Raw genomic sequence first — 25,738 nt, 5'->3', positions numbered from 1 at the left:
AAGCCCTAACATTTATTCATGCTCGGTTCACAAGCTATGATATGAACCCCAATAATACACTATTAGTTTCCTGGAAATCCACTAATAGCATCTAAAGTTATTTCACCTTGATAAACTCAAATTTTATTAAACCACTATGTTTGTGTATCTCGGCACAACTCCATCCTTAAGTATGAAGTGCTGATAACTAATTGTAATCAAGTCCTGAGGGGACTCTAAGTTACACAGCAAAATTATTTAAATTTAATTGGCATATATCAATTTATTTAATCTAATTGTGCTTGTTATATTTTTCAATTCCACAAAACTATCACTAAATTATCAAGGAAAATTAAATACTGTATATATATATATATATATATATATATATATATATATATATATATATAAGAAAATCTTGGATTTATTTAAACATGATCAAATTAAGAACCCATTTCAAAATTCCAAAAAAACAGGAACCATATTCAGCTCATCAACCTGATAAGTATCAGTTCAACTTTCAAATAAACTTAATGTGAGGAAGTAAATATTCTTAATCAGTGACCTTAGGTCAAATTCTCAAGTATTCACAACAATTAATTTCAATAGAGTATGATAAATCCCCAGAATATATCAGAAATCACCATGGCGGACAATAATCAAAATCTATCACAAATAATCAATACTTAATAGCTATACAGTAATCAATATTCAATTATGACAATGAACAGCAAAGCAGGTGGCCACCGCTGAAAACAAACATTAAACATTTAAATGAACAGTGAGACATTTAATAACTAACATAATTGACAAATGAAGCGACGAATTGCATCACTGGCAGAGTCCAGAAATGTCAAGAAGTCTCATAACCGCACCAATATGAAATAGAATCGTTGTATTTAACTTTGACTATCACAGTCTAAGTCCGTGCTGGCCAGCCAAATCCAAAATAATATTGATTCAAGTTCACCAAGTGGAAAAGAATGACTATTCTATCACTTATCGGTTCATGACAGGCGATACGGTGAGTGAATAGAAGTCCCAGTGAGTAGGCACAAGGCAAAGGTAGTATGGTGCGGGGGGGGGGAGGGCCAATGTCACCAGGGCCACCGGTCAGCGGCGACGACACGGTAGCGGCGATGCGACGTGATGCTGATGGCTGTGGCTGTCAACCAACCGTTCCGTTCGCTTGACGATGTCCGGAACGTAAAAAAAACCCTACATATTCAATAATATATAGTATTTTTGGTAGACAAATAATTAAACTACATAATTAAACTACAATGGTATAAAACAAATCATTTTGCAGATTCATATTAAACATTTTAATAAATCTATTTACTAAAGCATTATTTTTTTTATACATATGTTTAATTTTATAATATTATTTATATTTTTAATAATTGGGATTCATTTAATTAAAACCTGAATTTAATCTTTAAAACTGTTACTGTTTACATTTATTTACATAATATTCTAAACTTCATAATATCGATATATATATATATATATATATATATATATATATATATATATATATATATATAGTATATTATTGTTTCAGTTACTTCAAAACATTTTAATCCTTTTCTATAAAATAATACTTGTGCAGCTTAACTGCATCATAACTCACGAGCTCACAAAATAACATGTAAAAGATAAATGATAATCTAGTATTGGACAGTTTGTACAAAATCACAAGTACGAAAATAAGGTTATTATTTAGACACATTAGAACTTTACTAAACAAAATCATTAATTGTCATTTAAAATCATTACTACGAGATATATCAGAGGTATGAAACATTAATAAACTTACGAGATATGAAACATTAATAAATTTGGTTCTGTAAATAGTGGACAATAATTAAATATTATATACGGACAGTTAGCTAGTAGAGCAGCTAATAACCTGTTCTCAACGACTAAAGGTAAATATTTTCAAGATATATATATATATTGATAACAACACTCATATTCTGTGGCACAAATAAACTCAAGTTACTGGCAATATTCAATAAGGTTACTGCAATATTCATTGTCATCGAACAATTGTGTACAAACCACAATCGTTGTCTCAAAATTGACAAATTTACAAATTTACATTTTACAAATTACACCGTTCTTTAAACATACAAAACAAATGAGACATTTATATTCACAAACAAGAACGTACTTGATTTTTTTTTAAATATACATTTACTTTAACATTAGACATTTTATGGCTACAAAATATTACTGAAACAGATTTTAACTACCCTAAATTCTACTCCAAGTTTCTTCCTTCAAAATTAATATTGCATAATTGGCTCGTATTCATTTTGACGTGACAACGTCTTAAATTAGGTTGCGGCTCGGAGTCACTCATGAAAAAGTGTAACGCCCGGTAACGTTACGATGCCCGTCCAGCCGTCCAGTGGGTCCGCCGCACGGGATCCGCACGGGATAAAGCAGATAACTGTGGGTCCGCCGCACGGGATAAAGCAGACAACTATGTTTATTCGTGAAAATGTGGAGTGCTTAGATTCGTCATTTACAACAACTACAACAATAAAGGTAAATAATTGTACTCTGATATTTCATTATCGTAAACTATGATTGATTGATTAATTGTTAGATTGACACAAAAGTTGAGAAATTGAGTTTATAGGTTATGTCATACTATTGACAAATGTTGATAGTGTTAAGTAAATTATTAGTTTAAATCACTCTGCAATCAATCGTAATTCAGTCGATTGAGAAGAAACAGCGCGTATTGCTAGTCAAACATTTAAAATAACAAATTATAACCTCTAACCTGTCATAACAGTGCGACCAAACAAACGAACTAAACCGACCAATCACCACGCGCGGAGTTTAGAATTTAACTGTGTTTAGCAAGAATTTCAAATTCCAATTTTAGTGAATGTTTTATTCAACTTTACCATTTACAATAACAAATTTTAATTAATTTCAAATTATGTACAATGTTTTAAGCTACAGTTAGATTTATATGAGTGAATTTTATATCGCTATACACATTAAACAGACAGTACTATTTTCATATTCAGCTCTTTCCCAATAAAATACAAATTGGGCAGTTTATCACACAACATAAAATATTGACAACACAATAAACGAAACCCTAATTACTTGTAAAATAAGTAATCATACATTAAACATCGTTCCTATTTGCCATGTGCCTTACTTAGGATTGTCCAAGCATGAATAAAGAGAACCTATTTTAATGATTGCAAAAGTCTAATAATGATTTAAATTTTGACGCTTTTAAATATTGCTTTTGACAAAGATTTGAATTATAGAAAATGACGGTCTGCCTTACCTCTAAGCAAATTTTCCCTGAAGAAAATGCTGAAAATCCACGACGTGAAGAGGGCTTCTTCCACAATCCATGTGAACAGGTCGGCAGCTCATCCACAACAAGCCTAATTGTCGAGACAATGCCATATCACCCGCTCGGGATTAAACTTGCTGGCGCACCGGTCTAAGGTCCAAAGTGGCGGCTCTGGCTAGACGACAGCGCTTACGGCAATTTCTCAGCGCCTACATAACTCTGATAGGCAAATACTGCACGCTCAAGTTTTAGGGAATGCATCGGCCAACTTTGCGGGCTAGCTTCCGCAGTGGAAATGTCTAATTGGGTGATCAATCCAACTTCCGAAAATGAGGTCCATAAAACATAAATGTTACAATTCCTCAATGTAACCTTTATTAACTCATATATTTCCGATGATTATGGACAGAGCTACATTGATCATGAACTTGCAATCTTCATCCACCCCTATCTCGAACTACGGTCTTATAAAGAAACCTCAACGTGTTATTCCTCAATGTAACCTTATTAACTCATATGTTTCCGATGAATATGGACAGACGTACATTGGTCTTGAACTTGAAATCTTTATCCACCTCTATCTCGAACTACGGTCTTACATAGAAACCTCAACGTGTTATTCCTCAATGTAACCTTATTAACTCATATATTTCCGATGATTATGAACAGACGTACATTGGTCATGAACTTAAAATCTTCATCCACCCCTATCTCGAACTACGATCTTACAAAGAAACCTCAACGTTTTACTCCTCAATGTAACCTTATTAACTCATATGTTTCCGATGATTATGGACAGACTTACATTGGTCATGAACTTGAATCTATATCCACCCGTATCTCGAACTACGGTCTTACATAGAAACCTCAACGTATTATTTCTCAATGTAACCTTATTAACTCATATATTTCCGATGATTATGGACAGACCTACATTGGTCATAAACTTGCAATCATCATCGACCCCTATCTCGAACTACGGTCTTACATAGAAACCTCAACGTTTTATTCCTCAATGTAACCTTATTAATTCATATATAAAACAGAGCTTGTAACAACTCCTTCAACACGTGTCTTTGTTTGAGCCATGACAAGTATAATTAACGATTTGAACTCAGGTGTCCTGAGCAAATCAAATGTATTTATCAGCACATATAATATTAGTAAAAATACATAAATTATAACAAGTTTGGGCACAATTTGAAACGACTTTACTATTTAATTTTATTTGTTCATAAATACTTTCTATCTGCACCACCAAACTGACGGTGGTGTTTAATTGTCTGTCAAAACCTTTGGAGCATTTATTTTATTATTTAGTTCAGTCTATAAAATAATCACAATTATTATTCTTAGTGAACCAAAGAAATTATATAAACAAACGCTATATTAGATATTTTAATTCAGTTATGCAACATAGGTAATGAAATAATAATTTCATGATGAGAAGGAGAAGAAAAGATAGTGTAATCAGACAACAACAGAAATCAGTCAGTTTGCATACATAACATCAGTAAGAAGCTAGGTATGGTTGGCTAATGAAGTGTACTGTTATAACTTGTTTTTTTATATTTGTGTATATGATTTAAACTTTAATATATCATCATTAATGACTCTGCAGAGGGTTTAAATAATTTACATCTTACTGACCGATATTAATGTTTTGACATCGAAACCGGTCTCTCGCATAAAAACGAAAAAAGGAATGTGTACGTATGTTACGTTTTTATTACTAATATAAAGCATTACTCTGCATTGGAATACACAGAAAGGAACATCAATGGTAACACAATTACGCAACAATAATTGTATTAATGATCTGTCTCAGAGCAGTAAAACTCAATCAGAAGAACGGGATTTAACATTGAAACAAGAGTTCCTTTTCTTTTATGGAAAAAGAACGGAGAACTTCTTTTGGCTCTTGTATAATTAATTATACTTTCCAGCTTTAAACGCTCCAACGCTTTGTGAGCTTGAAACTGTTAAATTAAGTACTTTACCTGAACGTTTCCGTTGCACCTTTAAATTGGAGTATTATGGTTACTCATATACAAAAATCGCATTAGTGCAACTATTTCAATTAGCGTACTTTGTGCTAATACGTAAAGAAATTATAATTGGTCAAAAGTACTGAAAAGTGGACGAGGATTTCATATATACATTAAATAGTAGCCGTTCACACATTATACACGAATGCTGATTGTAATAATGTTTAATTTTGAGTCTTGAAAGATTATAAAATTGTGATTTGGAAATTTTCTGTAGGTCTAGAGCTTTGGATACTCAAATCATAAGCTAAATAATATAAAGTATGAATGTTGTGCTGATATTTTTAATTGGAGGTTTATCCCGTTTACATTACATATTAAGGTATACAGGACCATCTAGAAATTATAATATTACTCTAATTAGAATTTTAAAATACAAGTACATTTTAGTGTAAAATAATTTTACTACCATCTAACTCGGATAAGTATATGCATATGTTACACTTACATTGGATCTCTGATTAAGGTATCATAGTTTAAGTAGCAATACGATGTCGCACTTTTGAGTTTTAATTTTTTTGGCATTTTCAAATATTAGGTTTTTGACGACAGACAACGAGAATTAATTTCATAGTAGGCCTAGTCTCTAAAATTGAATAATCAATAATATTAAAAGTTCCGATGAAGTAGTAAGTGTACTACAGGTCAAGAGTGGGGTGAAGTCAGATCGTTTGACAAAATTTATTTAGGTTATTTTCTCGTTGTCTGTAAGATCATGGGTCCTATAAGATCAATGTAACTGGGAATTGTTTAAAATAATGACATGTATGTACCTACATTGTTTTACTTTGTGTGTAATGATAGAATTTCCAGAGTGGGGATTGCGTGGTAGATAGTAAATCTTTTTCACAGTTCTAAATCCATAATAGTAATTTCCTAGTTACTTAGAATGAAATTTAAAAAGTTGGATATGTCAAATAATTGTTAGAGTCTGTTAAGAATATAACAGGTTTTTTACTGTTTTCAGTAATTGACGATGTTTACTTTGATTGTTGATAGATAGCGTAAACCCTAATTGTTTCTAGTGACAACTAGATTGCTGCATTGGATGCAATATCTTCTCATAGACTGCTATATAACTAGTGATAATCCTAACTGAAATTCCGGAAAGCAATCATGACATAAAGCTGATTTTCGATAATTTTTTAGTTATCATTATAAAAAAACAATATCAAACGTATTGCGATTCAATATTTTTATAGTATAAACACGTAATGAAAGTTATCAATCATTTCTTCAAAATTATCGAACAAAATGTCTCGATTATAAAGTTTCCTCGATTATCCCATCACTGCGCTGTTCATGACACAGAAGCCCGACCCCACCAGCTGTTTGACGACGAGTTCATAAAGCCGCCTGATATACCGAGCATTCAGTCACGTGATCTGGCTCACGAGCGTGTGTCATTCCGACCCGGGTGATGATGTACACATCGACGTGTTGTGTTGTGTTGCTTATTGTTGTAGGAAGCGCAGTGAAATATTTGTGTTTGACGACGAGCTCATAAAGCCGCCTGATATACCGAGCATTCAGTCACGTGATCTGGCTCACGAGCGTGTGTCATTCCGACCCGGGTGATGATGTACACATCGACGTGTTGTGTTGTGTCGCTTATTGTTATAGGAAGCACAGTGAAATATTTGTGTTTGACGACGAGCTCATAAAGCCGCCTGATATACCGAGCATTCAGTCACGTGATCTGGCTCACGAGCGTGTGTCATTCCGACCCGGGTGATGATGTACACATCGACGTGTTGTGTTGTGTTGCTTATTGTTGTAGGCAGCGCAGTGAAATATTTGTGTTTGACGACGAGCTCATATAGCCGCCTGATATACCGAGCATTCAGTCACGTGATCTGGCTCACGAGCGTGTGTCATTCCGACCCGGGTGATGATGTACACATCGACGTGTTGTGTTGTGTTGCTTATTGTTGTAGGCAGCGCAGTGAAATATTTGTGTTTGACGACGAGCTCATATAGCCGCCTGATATACCGAGCATTCAGTCACGTGATCTGGCTCACGAGCGTGTGTCATTCCGACCCGGGTGATGATGTACACATCGACGTGTTGTGTTGTGTTGCTTATTGTTGTAGGCAGCGCAGTGAAATATTTGTGTTTGACGACGAGCTCATATAGCCGCCTGATATACCGAGCATTCAGTCACGTGATCTGGCTCACGAGCGTGTGTCATTCCGACCCGGGTGATGATGTACACATCGACGTGTTGTGTTGTGTTGCTTATTGTTGTAGGCAGCGCAGTGAAATATTTGTGTTTGACGACGAGCTCATATAGCCGCCTGATATACCGAGCATTCAGTCACGTGATCTGGCTCACGAGCGTGTGTCATTCCGACCCGGGTGATGATGTACACATCGACGTGTTGTGTTGTGTTGCTTATTGTTGTAGGCAGCGCAGTGAAATATTTGTGTTTGACGACGAGCTCATATAGCCGCCTGATATACCGAGCATTCAGTCACGTGATCTGGCTCACGAGCGTGTGTCATTCCGACCCGGGTGATGATGTACACATCGACGTGTTGTGTTGTGTTGCTTATTGTTGTAGGCAGCGCAGTGAAATATTTGTGTTTGACGACGAGCTCATATAGCCGCCTGATATACCGAGCATTCAGTCACGTGATCTGGCTCACGAGCGTGTGTCATTCTGACCCGGGTGATGATGTACACATCGACGTGTTGTGTTGTGTTGCTTATTGTTGTAGGCAGCGCAGTGAAATATTTGTGTTTGACGACGAGCTCATATAGCCGCCTGATATACCGAGCATTCAGTCACGTGATCTGGCTCACGAGCGTGTGTCATTCCGACCCGGGTGATGATGTACACATCGACGTGTTGTGTTGTGTTGCTTATTGTTGTAGGCAGCGCAGTGAAATATTTGTGTTTGACGACGAGTTCACAAAGCGCCTGATATACCGCGCATTCAGTCACGTGATCTGGCTCACGAGCGTGTGTCATGCCGACCGGGTGATGATGTACACATCGACGTGTTGTGTTGTGTTGCTTATTGTTGTAGGCAGCGCAGTGAAATATTTGTGTTTGACGACGAGCTCATATAGCCGCCTGATATACCGAGCATTCAGTCACGTGATCTGGCTCACGAGCGTGTGTCATGCCGACCGGGTGATGATGTACACATCGACGTGTTGTGTTGTGTTGCTTATTGTTGTAGGCAGCGCAGTGAAATATTTGTGTTTGACGACGAGTTCATAAAGCGCCTGATATACCGAGCATTCAGTCACGTGATCTGGCTCACGAGCGTGTGTCATTCCGACCCGGGTGATGATGTACACATCGACGTGTTGTGTTGTGTTGCTTATTGTTGTAGGCAGCGCAGTGAAATTTTGTTGTGTTTTTGTGTTAGAACTAAACCTGTAATAGTGATTTCTATCTCGAAATTGAAATTTCAATTTAACGGTTTTTACCATTTATCTTATATATAAAAGATATACCAAAAAGCAGTTATATATATTAAAGTTTAGTTTACATAATAATACATATATATATATATATATATATAATATATATAATCACTATTAAATTAAAATATATTTTCATGCATGAGTGATTAACCGATATGTAATATTAATACTTAAAGCAATATTTTTTGTGACTAAAGATCCAAAAAGACTATATCAAAGTCGAGATTTAACACTAATAATATATTGAACGCCAGTCATAATTAGTTTGATCTGTTCGACCTTTTTAATCTATTGAAATATGAACAGTTGAAACGGTCGACTGAAGTCGTGTAGAGAGCAATCAAGGGTGGATAATGAGTGTTCGGTATTCCGTTCAGGGTTTAAAGAACATTACGCCATTCAGTAGCATTGAAATATAATTTGGCATTTACATTTAATTGAATGGCTTTCTTGTACAGATGGAGCATTAAAGATTAAATCTAAATGCGAGTTCAAACTCTTTTCAAAAATTAAATGCTTTCATTCATCCAGCCAACTTATTGCCTTTTTATATAATCATTGAATTTTAATTACTCAGTAATAAGTAGAGTCTAAGCTGAATTGAATACCCAACTATAAAAAATAAATTATTGAGCACTGGCAGTTTTGTAATAAACATTTCAAATGAACTTTTTAATGTATAATAATCGAGTAAATTATAATGTGATAGTTGTGATGTAATGCTTTTAAGTGCTGTGTTTCTAACCTACTTCTTTGTTCGATAATTACACCCAACACCTTTTATTTGATATATCCACTAAATTTCTACACACAATCTAGCTTCAGTGGGTAGGGTTGATTCAATGCCAAAGTTGAGTTAAGCTCTAGTTCACCCTCTGCTAGTGCAGCATCTGAATCTAACAGTCACATATTTGACAGTGGCGTGATGTAGCGGATACAGTGATTATCACAAGATCTCAGAAATCAAGCTATGTTGAGCATGGCTGTTACTTGGATGGGTGACCATTGAGAGACCCGGTCCTATCAAGTACCCGACAGTTCACCTTCCGCCTTTATACTGCTAGTCTCTATGTAAATTGTTAGAAAGGGTTTTAGTCCGCCTTAGGGATCCAAAAAATGTCAGCGACAAAGATGTTTAAATGTTGAACTCCAGTGTTTCGACATAAGAGACTGTCGATATAGTTTACCCATGAAACATCCGGTGTAATCTATATAAAGGTGATCTTATTGTCTCATCAATTGAACACAATTGAGTTCACTACGATGTGTGAGACATGGTTTCAGAGTACGGAGGAGCAACCGATTAAAGAAATACAATCGTGAGAGTGAGTGACATAACACCTCGCCAGGTTTGGATTTTATCTGTTGGATATTGTGACAATAATACTGTTTACTCGCGCTGCTGCGACGTTATACCGAACGTCTCGAGATGTATCAACACTATACTGAGGTTTGCAAAACATCTAAAACGTACAAGTGAACTACATACAACTTAAGGTTGTTGTGAATGCTTGAAACATCTTAAACTGTTCTTTGCTTTATTCTGCTATGTCTAACAGTTCTTTATGACACGAAATATATAGTTTATCCAATTGTAATTGAAATCTCAAACGTGTTTCAGCTTCCTATATTAAAAATTATAAAAATATATTACAGGAAAATCATTTTTAATTATTCGTGTTTTTGTAAAGCCAATTCATTTCGACTGTATTGTGCAGTGACTGAGATAATATCTTTACTAAATACGAATGGTATCTATGTATCAAAGTGTCATAAATTGTTAATTAACATACATGTTTAAGTTATTTACAAATGTTATTTTCTTGCAACTATAGTTCATACAGTTAAATAGCTATTTCACACATAGCTGGAAATTTTATTTCCCCATTATTGAAGTGTGATTAGCAATAACATTTAAGACAAAATGTTTTGTTAATTACCCGAGATTATTGAAATATTATGTGAATCAAATATTAACTGTGCTGTAGGTTTTAATTTAAAATTTCAAAATCATGCTGTTAATTATTATTAAAAACTGCTATCTATGTTGGAGTGTTTATGAAGCTTTTCTGATTAACTTAAGTGTAGAAATTCTTTGTGCTGTAAAGAAATTACATAGCATTGACTATGTTACAATGTCATTATAATATATATTATATATTCTAGGAAAAGTTCTGAATTTATCCAACCTTTTGGGGATAGCCTAAGTGAGTTAGGAAGACTGTTTTCTTTGAGTTGGTCACTCCATCTTATCCCTTTAAAAATCACCATTGATGGGATGAAACTTCCATCAGCGCAAACACAACACAATACTGTTTGAAGCTGTCTCCATTCTGCGTATGTTCTTTTATAAACATATTTGTTCAAAACTTGACCCACTATTATATTCGGTTTTGCAACATACGTGAGTCCTGTTTCATCTACATTCCAGATCCTATTTGGCTGGTTTTTTATTCCCAGTTCAGACAAAAGTTTGTCGAATTTTTGAAAATAATCTTTCACCATCACTGGATTTCCCATGCTTGCTCTGTACCTTGATAAGTTTTCGGGTGTCCGAAGACACAGGTTATAGCGTTCTTTAAATTTTTACCATCACCATTTACTGGCCGCCTATTTCTCTGTGTTAAAAAAATGTGATCTGCCTATTTTGTCTGAAAGGTCATAAGCCAGTTTTCTAATTTGAAGCACTGTAAGGCCAAAACCCAATTCCTGCATTTCAACAAAGTTAAATTTAAAAACACGCAACTCAGTATCTAAGGGCAAGGCGAATGGTCTGCCCATTTTGAGAACATGAGCATGATCTAAGTCGTCATTTTTGGCCAAAAAGTAATTGAAACGTGTAAAATTATGGTGATTTTGCTAAAAAAAATCTTACTTTTTAAGGTTATGGCTTATTTATTTTTAAGGATAAAATTCTCAAACTACTATTAAATGAAACTGTGTTTCCTGAACGACATGTACCACACCAGAACTTCTATCACACATACGTATTATGAAGGAAACAGGATTCTTCCGGACATTTGCCATCGTTTAGTGAAACAATAAATCAGTAACACTACGTTTCGAAATCTGCAATCTACTAACCTAATACGTAATTAAAAACTAGGTTAAAATAAACAAATCATACCAAAGCGTTGTGGACGCCTAAGCCAGGAATCACAACCACCACGTTTGTCAACTTCACTAACTCTAAAAACATGCACTTAATAAAAAACTATAAACAACACTAATCATTAAAACTGAACTATAGAATACAGGTCACAATACGTCTGCATTCGTCTACCAACATCCTACGACTGATTTAGTTTGTATTATATAAACTAAATCCACCAAACAACTATATACTCGTAAAACAGCACAAGACTCTAAAATAATTGTCAGACATAACCTTTAACTTTGTTTACAACACGAACTAGAAAGCAGAACCGGCGAAACATGTGTTTCTTCAAAACTAGACAACTTTCGCTACCTAGTGGCAAATACTTGAACTAATAACTTTGCAGGCAAGCCTGTAATAGAAGAAACAGAAATTACTGCGAAATACCCTTACCTTACCCTAGTGCATAATTTCTCATCAACATACTAATTTGGAAGCAGAAAGACGACGGATGTTGTGTTTGGGGGTATTTTACCCCCGTCTATACGCCGTCCTGTCCACCTTAAAGTAGTGTATCGGCCATCCTATGTCTTGTATATTTCATACCGTTCCCTAGATGAACAAGACCTGAATATTGATATTGTAATACTAGTAATAAAATTTACATTTACTATCGTTGATGATAAGCAGGTATTGTTTTAGGGACTATTATTGTTTATTAAAAAGGTTAAATTAAAAAAAAATTGTATTCTAAATTAAGGTCGATGTTTTATGAGTTTTGGCATGGCTTTTGATTTTGACCTATATCCTTAGTGTAAGGAGTAAAATGATTAAAGAATAAAAGAAGACCGTACACGAAACCTCATACTGGTATTCAATTTTTTCTTTGTGTACGCTTTTTCGAATTTGGCACCTATTATGTGCTCTAATTATAACCGGTATGCAAAGAATACAGCTTTACTACATATAACGCAGCAATTTTGGAAAGGGTTAATTTAATCCAAATGTTCAGTTCAGCTCCATTTCATCTACCTCTTAGTATAGCATCTGAAATCTGAGCCTGTCACAGTCTTCACTGTTGACATTAGGAGTCTACTTCTACCTACATATCTTAAAAAGAACTCTTTACATCGTTTAGACATCAGAGACACCTAGAGTACGAGATCATGTGTAATCTAGATGAAGAGGTGTTCTCATTGTTTCATCAGATGCACAATAAAATGCACTACTCGTATGATATTTTAGACAAACCAAAACATTACGTGTCAACTATGTCTACGACACATAACGTAGCTATGATAACGTAGCTATGATAACGTAGCTATGATAACGTAGCTATGATAAGAAGGATTAATTCACCGTGTGTATTGAGTATGAGTATAGCCCCCACTCTTTGTCTCTTCAGACATGGCAAGATTCTAGGATAAACATTCACATAGAATATGAAATTTTAAATTGTAATATTATATAAAATGCAATATAATACACTGTTATCATACATATAAGAATGTGAGAACACATCATTGTCTGGTCAGACTCACACTACTTGAGTGCACAACAGTGCTTTATACAAGATCCCAAAGCATGGCGAAGCAACCGAGTTTTCTTCACATATCGTACATAGCTACTGTATAGTATTAAAGATTAATTCAATGATAATGTTGAGCTCGGCTCCACTTCACTTGTGCTTAGTGCAGAAACTGGATTTTAAGTAACACGTTGTCAATAGAAACGTCTTACAAACAGTTTGCTTCGCTGCACTAAACGGAAGGTGAAATAGAGTTTAACTCCGTATTCACATTGAATCAACACCTAAGTTAAAACATTTATGGGTACGTATAACATGCACTTTTAACTATTTTTCAATGTTCCTTTTATTGAGTAGGTGATAATAAAGTATTTGGTAAACACCATGCAATGTAGTAAGACAGCGTCATCTGCACAAAGTGTTTACTATATAGTGTTTACAGTGGGACTATAGAGTGCCACCGCATACCAGTCAAGAATAATAATAATACAATTTATTGTGAACATACAATGAACACATTGTATCACAATCGTCCTACCTAACCTAATCATTCATTCTGACATTTCAGACATACTTTATATCACTCACTTTTCACACAATTTGGTTTTAATCTTCCCAGCCATCCATCATAAACTCGATAACTTAGTAAAATGCCCTGTAGTAGAATGGTGACGGGAAGGTATTGTCGGTGCCAGAGTCGTCTCTGCAGAGCACCCCCGCATAACAGTGAAGTATGGCGACGGGGAAGGTGAGGATAGCAGCAATAAATAACATTAGCCGGAAAACTAAATCTAAGTTATGGAAATTATAAACATAGAATTCACAGACATCCATGTAAACCGTTATAGTTGGGGTAGAACGACCACCAAAGCTGAAGGGACAGGGTAGTGTCAGGTCAGGCCTACCTCTCCCATATATGGCCTCTCGGACTATTGGATAAGGACCAGTAGTTTTGTGCGTTCTTCTATCCTACCACTACATCCTTCTCCTATTGACATATTTTACTTTCTTTCATTCCCGTGGTGAGAATTTGGGCATAAAGAAATCGCTGAGTTAAAAAAAATCAATACCTCTGATTCCTATCCTTTACACTACTCCAGCAAATTCTACACTGTCATAAAGATAAGTTTTCCCACCTGCTCCTCTTGCAATCCATGACCATTGAAAGAAAACTGTTTATGTATGTGATACTATGTTCTATACATACAGGGTGAGTTTTAAGTCCCTTCCCCCCCTATTTTTTTTAAACCGTATAAGTTAGGAGGTTTTAAACTCCGTACATATTCGTTAGACCTAAATATCTTGTTTTTCATGGGTTCATTGACTCTCCACCTCCAATGGGGGACGGTCCACGAGGAGTAAGCCGAGATTCTTAAATGTAAGCATAGGTTGATATGCACATCAAATTAAAGGTCTCTGTAAGTAGAATACAATGCCGCAAACCGGACCTCAAAAGGTTCATCCTAATGAAAATTACAGGGTGTTAAAATGTACAAAATAGTAATGTGTTATTATCTGCGTTTTATCGCGCAACTTTTTAAAAGTTCATTTCAAAACAATTTTTCTATTGCTGTTTATTCTTTAAAAGAAACTTTATTTTGTTGTGTTTAATGATTTTAAGGATCACTGGAAGTCCGAGATCTAGGAGTTAACTAAAGGATTTAATAAGAAGTCGGTCATGTGATGTGTCGTTTAACATTGCCTTTTAACGCTGGAAACGGTGCTACAATCTGAATTAAAAAAGGATAATTCGTAATTTTGTTAATAATAATTTTGTACAGAATCTGGGGTCTGCATTTTTAAATGTAATCTTTGACATAGTCCCCTGTGTCGTTGTAAAAGTGAAAGTTGTTTGTTATCTGGGAGACATGTTTATGTTTGGTTTCAGTTACTTGGGCCATTAAGTATCTGATCTTGTTAGTTGCAGTGTAGCTACTGACCTTGTTTAGTTTTAGTGCTGTTAAAGTTAGAAACATGTCTCGCACTCTTCAAGAAAAAAGTTGACATGGTGTTTATTTTTTGGTGCTTCTGGGAATAATTACCACAAAACAATGAGACGATTTAATGAAAAACATCCAGAAAAGACCTGTTAGCAGAACCTATTTAAGGCAGTTAATAACAAAATTTAGAGAGACTGGTAGCGTTTAACTGATGCAAAACGTTCAGGCCGTCCTCCTTTGTCAGAAGAAGTTGATTTTGAGGTTCTTTGTACAGTCGTGGAAAATCCTCAAACCTCTTCGAGACAAATAGCAGACAATATCGGGGTATCACAACGCAAAGCAATAACTACCCTGAAGAAGCACAAATTTCATCCCTACAAAATTATGCTACATCACGCATTAAATGAAGATGACCCGGACAGAAGATTGCAGTTCTGTGAAACTATGGATAGACTAATTATAGCAAATCCAACAACCGTAAATAATATCTGCTTTAGTGATGAGAGTACATTTTACGTAAATGGTTTAGTAAATAGACACAACTGCCGATTCTGGGATAACTCTAATCCCCATGTTCACAGAGAACATCATACCCAGTATCCCCAGAAAGTAAATGTTTGGGCAGGTCTCTTTGGTAACCACGTGATTGGACCACTGTTTTATTGACGGAAATTTAAATGGAGAAATTTATTTACATATGCTCCAAAATAATATTCATACCATTAATATAAAATACAATTCGCACTAATGTTGGGGAGTTTAATCGAGAAGAAGTAAGGTTCCAGCAGGACGGTGCTCCTCCACACTACGATGTTAATGTTCGTGGTTACCTTACTGTACATTTTCGTGAGAAGTGGATAGGACGACGCGGGGCAATAGAATGGCCGGCACGGTCCCCTGACTTGAACCCACTGGATTTTTTTTGTGGGGACACTTGAAGTCTGTGATTTATTGTACACCAGTCGCATGTGTGGAAGATCTTCGGAACAGAATTACTGAGGCCTGCAGGAAGGTAACACCAGAAATCCTAACCCGTGTAAGGAGTGAATTTGTTAACAGACTATACTACTGTCAGGAAGTAACAGGCAATCAGTTTGAGCATCTACTACAATAAAAGGGTAAGTAACAACCTACTAGTATCGGAATCATACAATATTAGAACCGGAATCGCTGTTGAAATAAAAATAAATGGGTCTAAAAAACCTTTGTAAGACAACAATTCTTTAAATAAAATACTTACAAGGCGACACAACACATGATCGACTTCTTATTAAATCCTTTAGTTAACTCCTAGATCTCGGACCTTCCAGTGATCCCTTAAAAATCATTAAACACAACAAAATAAAGTTTTCTTTTAAAGAATAAACAGCAATAGAAAAATTGTTTTGAAATGAACTTTTAAAAAATTTGCGCGATAAAACGCAGATAATAACACATTAATACTATTTTGTACATTTTAACACCCTGTAATTTTCATTAGGATGAACCTTTTGAGGTCCGGTTTGCGCATTGTATTCTACTTACAGAGACCTTTAATTTGATGTGCATATCAACCTATGCTTACATTTAAGAATCTCGGCTTACATCCTCGTGGACCGTCCCCCATTGGAGGTGGAGAGTCAATGAACCCATGAAAAACAAGATATTTAGGTCTAACGAATATGTACGGAGTTTAAACCTCCTAACTTATACGGTTTAAAAAAAAATAGGGGGGGAAGGGACTTAAAACTCACCCTGTATACTACACAGAACACACACTGGTGCAATAAAAATGGTTATATCTTCCTGGAAGGCAATACTTATAACCTTGTTGTAGGAGGAGGTAATACTGACAGTAAAAGTAAATTTTATGTTTTCAAATAATTATTTATGTTTATCCTCGCTCATAAAGGCACGCACATGTGACACATTTCATGTTGTACAGGCAATTACTCTACTATTACTCTTATCACTGGAGACATCATTAGCTTTTAATAATACTATACTATGATACTAAGTATGTTTGTAATTGTTAACCATATAATATCAAACTTACTGTTTTACTTATTAGCCGCTATTTGATATCATGTTGTATTTATATATACTTTTCATAGAGTTTACTTTTCATCTGACTGTTAGTTGGCGTCAACTGCCTTCGTTCCTCTGCTAGAAAACATATCGTTAACTTATTTATCTAAAATTTGCAAGTACCACAGGATGTCTAAACAAAATTAATTATTTTTCCTACATTTTGGATTTTCCTTTTGGACTTCTTGTACATTTAAGATATCCTTTGAGCCAACTATCAGATCCTCCTGGGCATATATCAGAAGATAAAATCAGCACTAATATTGTTTTATTTTACTTTAACGGCCTTTCAGTGCCTTAGCAGTGGGTATTCCTATATTTACGAAATTTATAAACGTACATTTAAATGAAAACAAACACGCTACAGTTACTTAAATAAGTCTTGAAAATATTCTCCGATTACAATTTTATTCCAAGATTTTTAAGTGTAATTATATTTTATTATTAAGAAGGACCCTTAAGAAAACTATATACTAACTAATATATCTTTCAAAAAAAAATATATATATACATAAATATTATATATATAATTGACTGTAATTCAAAAAATGTAATATACCAAATTAATTGTAAGTTTTGCTCCAAACAATATATTAGCCAAACATCGAACCATTTGAGAATCCGTATGACAGGGCATAGGTTTGACATATTCCCATAAAGATGAAGATAAACCATTGGCAAGACACTGTCTAGAACGCAAACAAGACAAAATTGAAGAGTGTTTTAAATTAAAAGGAATACACCAACTACCACAATGCCCTGATGAAAACTACAACAGATTAAAATTAAAGCACATGGAGCAAGCTCATCAAATTATGTTGAAGACAAAAAATCCATTTGGTCTAAATTTAAGGTAACTTTTTAAATAATTTTAAAACATTCAAAATTCGCCATAAATTACAAGTTGCATTCCACCCTTTATAAAAATCAACTGTTCCAACAAGATTGAATTAGAAAAATTTCAACGTCAGCTGGACTTTGTCAAATGTTATGCACTGTGTTTACATTTATGTTTTATTAATTTTTGTTTACATGTTTATAGTTCTGTATTCATTTTATTTAAAAACTTCCTGAAGACGGGGGTATTAAATCCCCCGAAATATAGAAGTGAAAAATAGTTCTTTTCTTTTCTTCTATTCAACACAGTGATTAGTAAGTAAGCCATTTTGGCAGATACGAAAATCGACCAACAAAAGCCTGCTGGTAACTCTTCTTTATACTCTTTATATTTTTGTTCTCTTTCTTTTTTTCTTTTTTCCTATGATTTCACAGCCTAGCAGAAAACATTTGATGAAACAATTTAAATACCATTCTTTTAAAATTGTTAACGTAAATTGTCACATTATGTTTCTTAGTGTACTTTTGTCTTTTGGTTTGACACCTCGTGGATTAAGTCCGAAGTTTCCTTTCTCTGGACTACCACCATCTATGCATGAAGATGTTGAAATTCTTGCAGTAAAAAACTAGCTTTGACCTGTCAAATCTAGTACTTATTTCATATAAAAAATTAGCTAAAGAACACGGTAATTCATTGAAGAATATCTATGATTTATTATTGTCTCTTTACAATAGTGAAGAACTTAAAACCGATATAAATAACGTAATAAAAAAACTACAAAGTTTTATGACAAACAAAACAGAAAAAAATCAAATGTAAACTTTTACGTATCTGTAAAGAAAACATAGAATTAGGAAATGAAATACCAACAAAATGGAAATATATGTCACAATTTGATTTAAAATAATGAAATGTCACAAACTGAATCGGAATCTTTTAACTACGAACAACCACAAATTAAGTCATCTAATCTCAACGATGAGCAGCAAGCGAATGTACAAAAAATCTCAATTAATTGTAAACCTTTCAAGTTTATGCTCCAAAAAAGGCCAGAACTGGAAGTTCTTTCAAAAGGTCTTACTTTTTTGTCCGACCCCTCAATTTAATCAAATTAATTTATTGAATGATGCTCTAGCATTTGCTAGAGATGTAAGAATAAAATACTTCTTCAGTAAACAGCAAGAAACATTAAACTCTGATATTATTCCATGTTTAGAAAAATTCAAAACAAAATCAAGCTGGGAACCTCCTCCACTACCTCCGGATGTTGAAACAGTTTATCAACCTAGTTCTGTTTAATTTATCCAACCCTGAATTTAAAAAGTCATTAAATACAAAGGAAAACCTCAGTCCACACCAATTTAAAGCAATACAGTCATTAAAAAATAACACAGACATCATCATTCTAACCTGCCGATAAAGGAACAAAATTATTATTCAAAATTTAGAAGATTAATATTTAAAGAAGCACAAAAGCAATTGTCCAGACCATGATACATATCAAACTTTGGATGAAGACCCAACCGTTAAATTTAATGATAAAATCAAAGAATATTTGGAGGAAAATGGTCCAGAACAAGATATTTCTTCAAAAAACATTGCATTACTTTCACCAATAAAACCTCGCACCCCCATTTTTTTATACACTCCCCAAAATTCATAAGAGTAATCCAAAATCCAACCTGGGAGACCCATTGTATCCAGTTACGGGTCACCGACTGAAAGGATATCCTCTTGTGTTGATGATCAGTTGCAACCACATGTAAAAATCTCTTCCATCATATGTAAAAAATTCATTGCATTTCATCGATCAAATTTCCTGTATCAACCAACCATTACCCTGATGACTCTATTTTAGTAACAGTGGATGTTAATTCCCTTTACACTAACATCCCACATGAAGATGGAGTAAAAGCAGCAGAATATTTTTTAAATTCACGACCAAATAATACTAAACCTACAACACAATTTATTATCACGTTAATCAGAATGATACTTTACAATGAACAATTTAAATTCAATAACCAAAATTATATACAAACTTCTGGTACTGCAATGGGAACTAGAATGGCCCCATCTTACGCAAGTCTATTTATGGGCTTATTTAAAAAAGAGAATTTTTAGATACACAACGCTTAATACCTTTGAAATGGCTACGTTATATAGACGATGTTTTTTTTTCATCTGGGATCATGGAGTCGATTCATTGACACAATTTCTTAATGATCTTCAAGATTTCTCTTCTTTAAAATTTTCATGGATATATTCTAAATCTAAAGTCACGTTTCTAGATTTAGATGTTTTTATTGAATCTGGATTCTCCAAACTAAATTACACATAAAAGAGACTAACACCATGAATTACCTACATTTCTCCAGCTGTCACCCAATGTACGTCAAAAAATCCATTCCAAAAAGTTTGTCAGTAAGAGCAAAGAAACTATGCAGCAGTCAATCTGATTTCTTAAACTACATTGAAAAATTGGGTAAAACCTTCAAAGATTTGGATTACCCCGAAAAAATTGTCAAAAATCAAATTAATAAACCGAAATGTCCAAAAAAATTCATATGATTATTCAAAAGAACCTAAATTTATTACTCAATTCTTCCCTGGTCTACACAAAAATTAATTCTATTATAAAAATTGGATTTAATTTACTTCAAAGTTCCCCTGACACTTCAAATTTTATTTCAAAAGCACCTCGAGTAATTTTTAGAAGACCTCCAAATTTGAAAAACAAGCTTGTTAACACACTAGTTCCAAAATCTATCAACTATACAAGAAATGGATGTGATCCATGTAAAAAAATCACGATGTGGAACATGTAAAATTATGACTTCTTCAAGAGAATTCAATAGCAGCAGTACCGGAATGACCTATCCTATAATTGGCAAAATTGACTGTAATTAAAAAAATGTAATATACCAAATTAATTGTAAGTTTTGCTCCAAACAATATATTGGCCAAACATCGAACCATTTGAGAATCCGTATGACAGGGCATAGGTTTGACATATTCCATAAAGATGAAGATAAACCATTGGCAAGACACTGTCTAGAACGCAAACAAGACAAAATTGAAGAGTGTTTTAAATTAAAAGGAATACACCAACTACCACAATGCCCTGATGAAAACTACAACAGATTAAAATTAAAGCACATGGAGCAAGCTCATCAAATTATGTTGAAGACAAAAAATCCATTTGGTCTAAATTTAAGGTAACTTTTTAAATAATTTTAAAACATTCAAAATTCGCCATAAATTACAAGTTGCATTCCACCCTTTATAAAAATCAACTGTTCCAACAAGATTGAATTAGAAAAATTTCACGTCAGCTGGACTTTGTCAAATGTTATGCACTGTGTTTACATTTATGTTTTATTAATTTTTGTTTACATGTTATAGTTTCTGTATTCATTTTTTTATTTAAAACTTCCTGAAGACGGGGGTATTAAATCCCCCGAAATATAGAAGTGAAAAATAGTTTCTTTTCTTTTCTTCTATTCAACACAGTGATTAGTATATATATATATATTATATGATATCAATAGTTTCCAGTACTGGCAGAGTATCTTCTACTTTCAATTACCATCTCCGAAGTAAATTACTTACTCAAAAAGAAATGTTTTCCTTGTTTGAAAGATATTTTAAAATATGTATTTCAATTATTTACGAATGCCACAATATTTAACTATGGCGGACAATTTTTCTAGAAAAAGTTCTTTTAAGACGTTTTTATCTTAGACTCTTTTTTCTCGTAAATAACGGTTATATGGCAGTTAAAATTTCTCATGGAGTTTTACATTGCAAAAAGCCATTTTTAAGTGGGCGTTAATTTTTATATTCGAAATATAGCGACCAAAATTTTGAAAAGTTTCCTTTGCTTCTATGGCACTTTATAAACACGATATGAAAATAATAATTAGGCTAAACGAAGGATGACAGACACATTAAACAACCAAAATTACTTTATTTTACAGTATGATACAATATTTACAATAAATACACGAAGCAGCTAGTCAACATCAACAGTCTAGATACGGCAACATCTCAAACTCCACCAGAGCATTGAAAACATGAAACAGGGAATATCCAAACACGGCGTCCGAAGGGTGAGCGAAGCTATGCTGAGAGCACTCGCCTGGCAGTTCGGGTACAGGTCGAGCAGTGGGATCTGTGGATAAACCAAACTGACATCAAACTGGCAATACCCAAATATGGCGTTCGAAGGGTGAGCGAAGCTATGCTGAGAGCACTCGCCTGGCAGTTCGGGTACAGGTCGAGCAGTGGGATCTGTGGATAAACCAAACTGACATCAAACTGGCAATACCCAAATATGGCGTTCGAAGGGTGAGCGAAGCTGAGCTGATAGCACTCGCCTTGCAGTTCGGGTACAGGTCGAATCTTGGAATTTAATCTGGCATTAAGTATGTACCTTTTCCCCCAAAATTGTTAAAAACTGAAAAATATCTCTATTCGCTGGGAGGGAAGTTGTGACATTTATAACGCTATTTTTTCAACAACTTTATTTATATAATAAGAATATTACCTATATTAAGGGATGTGTTTTGAAAACTATAAAATGTTTAACATTTAAATAATTAAATTTTCAATTTTTTAATTATTAAATTGCAAAATATCCTAAAATATTGTATATCAAATATTCTAAAATTTTCAAAAAACATCAATTTAATTAAGACAATTTATTAGCTTGGTGCAACATAAGTTTATTCCTATGGAATACAAAGGTATCTTCTCAAGGTATGATAGAATATACAATCATAGGTTTATTTAATTCGTGCATTTTGTTAATTTCTGAGGTAATGTGGTACCATGGCAAGAATGGTGAAGTATTGTTAATACACTCCAAAGCAATACAAGAAAAGTGGATTTTTTTTAAGTTATCTGGTTGATAGGGTTCTAATTTATTAACCAACCAGGTTTCTTGAATCTAGAAATTTCACTACATAATGAAGAGATTTGTTCTGCACTGTTTTAAATATATTATCAACATAATTTTTTTGCATAGTGACTATTTGTCATACTATGATATTATATCTCGTACATTGTACAAAATGCACGCTTTGTCGTATCTTAAAATTATTTTTTTAGTAGTTACCTTTCTTCCAGTGACCTGATGCGAACAGGTGACCTCCCGTGACGTCATGAGAACATGCTGAGCGACGTCTAGTGGTGCAGTGTGAATCTGCAGAACTTCTCTGAGCCACCGCCTGAGCCAGTGGCCGAGCCAGGCCAAGCCACAGTCACAGACCCAAGGATTCTGGCTCAGCAGCAGACCTCCTGTAATATTACCGGTTCGGTTTTTGTGGCATTGTTATCTTATTGGTTTACTCCACATGAGAATAAGCTAATTTAATGGAATATCATAGGATCCAATGGAATGTAACTAATATCTTTATAGGACTGTAAATGTTCTCAAATTAATGAATATTGAATGTCGGTAGTTCAACGAGTTCCTTTTTATGCTTATATTGTGCTTATTTTTTTAGTCTGTACCCATGAAAGGAACACTAAACGTTATAAGGCTGACTGACAGAAGTGGTTGCATGTACTGAATAACGTAATCTGAAAAGATTGAATTAAATTTAAATGATCAAGAACATGACTTATGATTTTCCTCCAAAATCTAGCTGTCTGTAGAAAGCTGCAATGGTGGATGTATGTAATATTTTTCATCTTTTCCAAAGGCAGATTTCAGCAGGTCCCAGAGGCGGGAGAAACTGGAAACTTCAATGTTACATACTTTTCCCTTTCGCGTCTAGAGCCATCAGAAGATAAACGTTTTGAATAACAGTGGCTGGATACCAACAAATATAGTCCTATAAAAAGGCTACAAATCCGTGGGTTTCAAGATTTATGTAAAGTTGTTCCGGAAATATAGATCACAGATATGTAATGACAATTTAATTTAGAAGGCTTAAAAGCCAGTTCTTGTAAGAGAGGCATCAACACCTTGGAGAAGGAATAAACTTGGAGAAGGCATCAACACAAACAAGCAGGAATATATTCCCAGACTTGCTACTTGGGAGAGGCCTAACATAGTCAATGAAAACCTTCTTCAAAGGTTTTTCCACCACTTCAGATGATAAAAGACCCAACTTTGTATTTTGAGCGGGTTTGCTTAGCGAGCACAACTCGCAAGAACGTACTCGAGCCGCAATATCCCGGTCCATACCTTTCTAGATGAACTGATTCCTAATCTTAGCGATGGTCTTAAGAATTCCGAGCTGTCCGCCCACAGGAGAATAAATAAAATATTGAAAGACCATTGGTACAAGGAAGCGTGGCAGCACTAACCTTGGTTTTCCCCGCTGCATGTCACGGCAGCACAGAGCACCACGGTACAGAAAATAAGGAGGGTGGGCACCTCCGTTTTGAAGCGCATTGATAATGCAGTCAGCTCGGAGCCTTTGTGTTGATGTGGAACAATGTCCGAAAATGCAAGAGATAAGTCTAAGAGCACGTCACAACATGTCGGCTCAGATAAATTCTGGTGGTCGTTGGGCATGTGATACATGCATGACAGAGTGTCCGCTATTATATTTTGAGTGCCTCCCACGTGCTGCACCGAGAAATTAAGGCAAGAATTTGGACTACCCAGCGACCAATTTTCCCGAACTAACGGGGGTGAGCAAGGAGCCAAACAAGTGCCTGATTGTCAGTTTCCAGCAATAAATCCTTATCTTCTAGGTAACGCCTAAACTTGTTAATTCCAAACACGACAGCCAAACATTCCAGCTTATAAACAGAACAACTCTTTCTCACAAGGTGTTAACGTGCGTGAAGCATAAGCAATGGGCTGCTGGATACCATCTATTTCTTGCGACAATACCGCTGAAACGGCTATGTAGGATGCATCAGTGCAAGACGAACTTACGACTAAAATCAGGCATAGCCAAGACTGGAGGCTGCATCACTGCCTCTTTCAACAGCTAAAAAGCAGTCTGTTGCGCTTCACCCCACTCAAACTTGGCACTCTCTTTTCTAAGAGAGTTCAGAGGGGCCGCTTCTTCAGCAACATTGGGGATGAAACGACGATAAAAATGTATCATTTCCACAAAACGGGCAACACTCTAGGCATATTTTGGAGGAGGAAGAAGAATATGATAATAAGCCTGATTAAGGTCGAAAATTGAGAAAAACTTGGCCTTACCGAACCAGTCGAAAGCAGAATGCAAATCGGGGAGAGGCACGGATACGATTTCAATCTGAGCATTGAGCTTGCGATAATCCAGGACCAATCTGGACTTGCCATTAGATTTTGCACTAGGAAAGCTGGACTGGAAAAACTTGAGTGAGGCGGCTCGATCACCCCACTTTCAAATAATATATTGATCATATTTCTGAGAATTTCCAACTTGGGTGGAGCAAGTTTATATGGAAGTGAACGCACAGCACGGGTGTCTGTAAGATGTATCTCATATTCCAAGATGTTAGTAATACCAA

The 25,738-nt window shown here is 34.9% G+C and overlaps 1 protein-coding gene across 1 annotated transcript in view; it reads right to left on the bottom strand.

Annotated features, from left to right (window-relative positions):
• Positions 1 to 22,221: 22,221 nt before the first annotated feature.
• LOC124368372 (chaoptin-like) overlaps positions 22,222 to 25,738 on the bottom strand; it is a 156,443-nt gene continuing 152,926 nt past the window's right edge. Inside the window, exons 11-12 of the mRNA XM_046825657.1 lie at positions 23,391 to 23,572; positions 22,222 to 22,445 (exon numbers count right to left, since the gene is read on the bottom strand). Of these exons, the coding sequence (XP_046681613.1) occupies positions 22,305 to 22,445; positions 23,391 to 23,572 (323 nt within the window). The 3' untranslated portion in view covers positions 22,222 to 22,304. The remainder of the gene's footprint in view (positions 22,446 to 23,390; positions 23,573 to 25,738) is intronic.

The sequence above is a fragment of the Homalodisca vitripennis genome, chromosome 8 (assembly GCF_021130785.1).
Source record: "Homalodisca vitripennis isolate AUS2020 chromosome 8, UT_GWSS_2.1, whole genome shotgun sequence".
In the NCBI taxonomy this organism is placed as follows: Eukaryota; Metazoa; Arthropoda; class Insecta; order Hemiptera; family Cicadellidae; genus Homalodisca; species Homalodisca vitripennis.
Note: the sequence above shows the minus strand (reverse complement) of the source record. Positions and strands in the feature narration are given on the sequence as shown.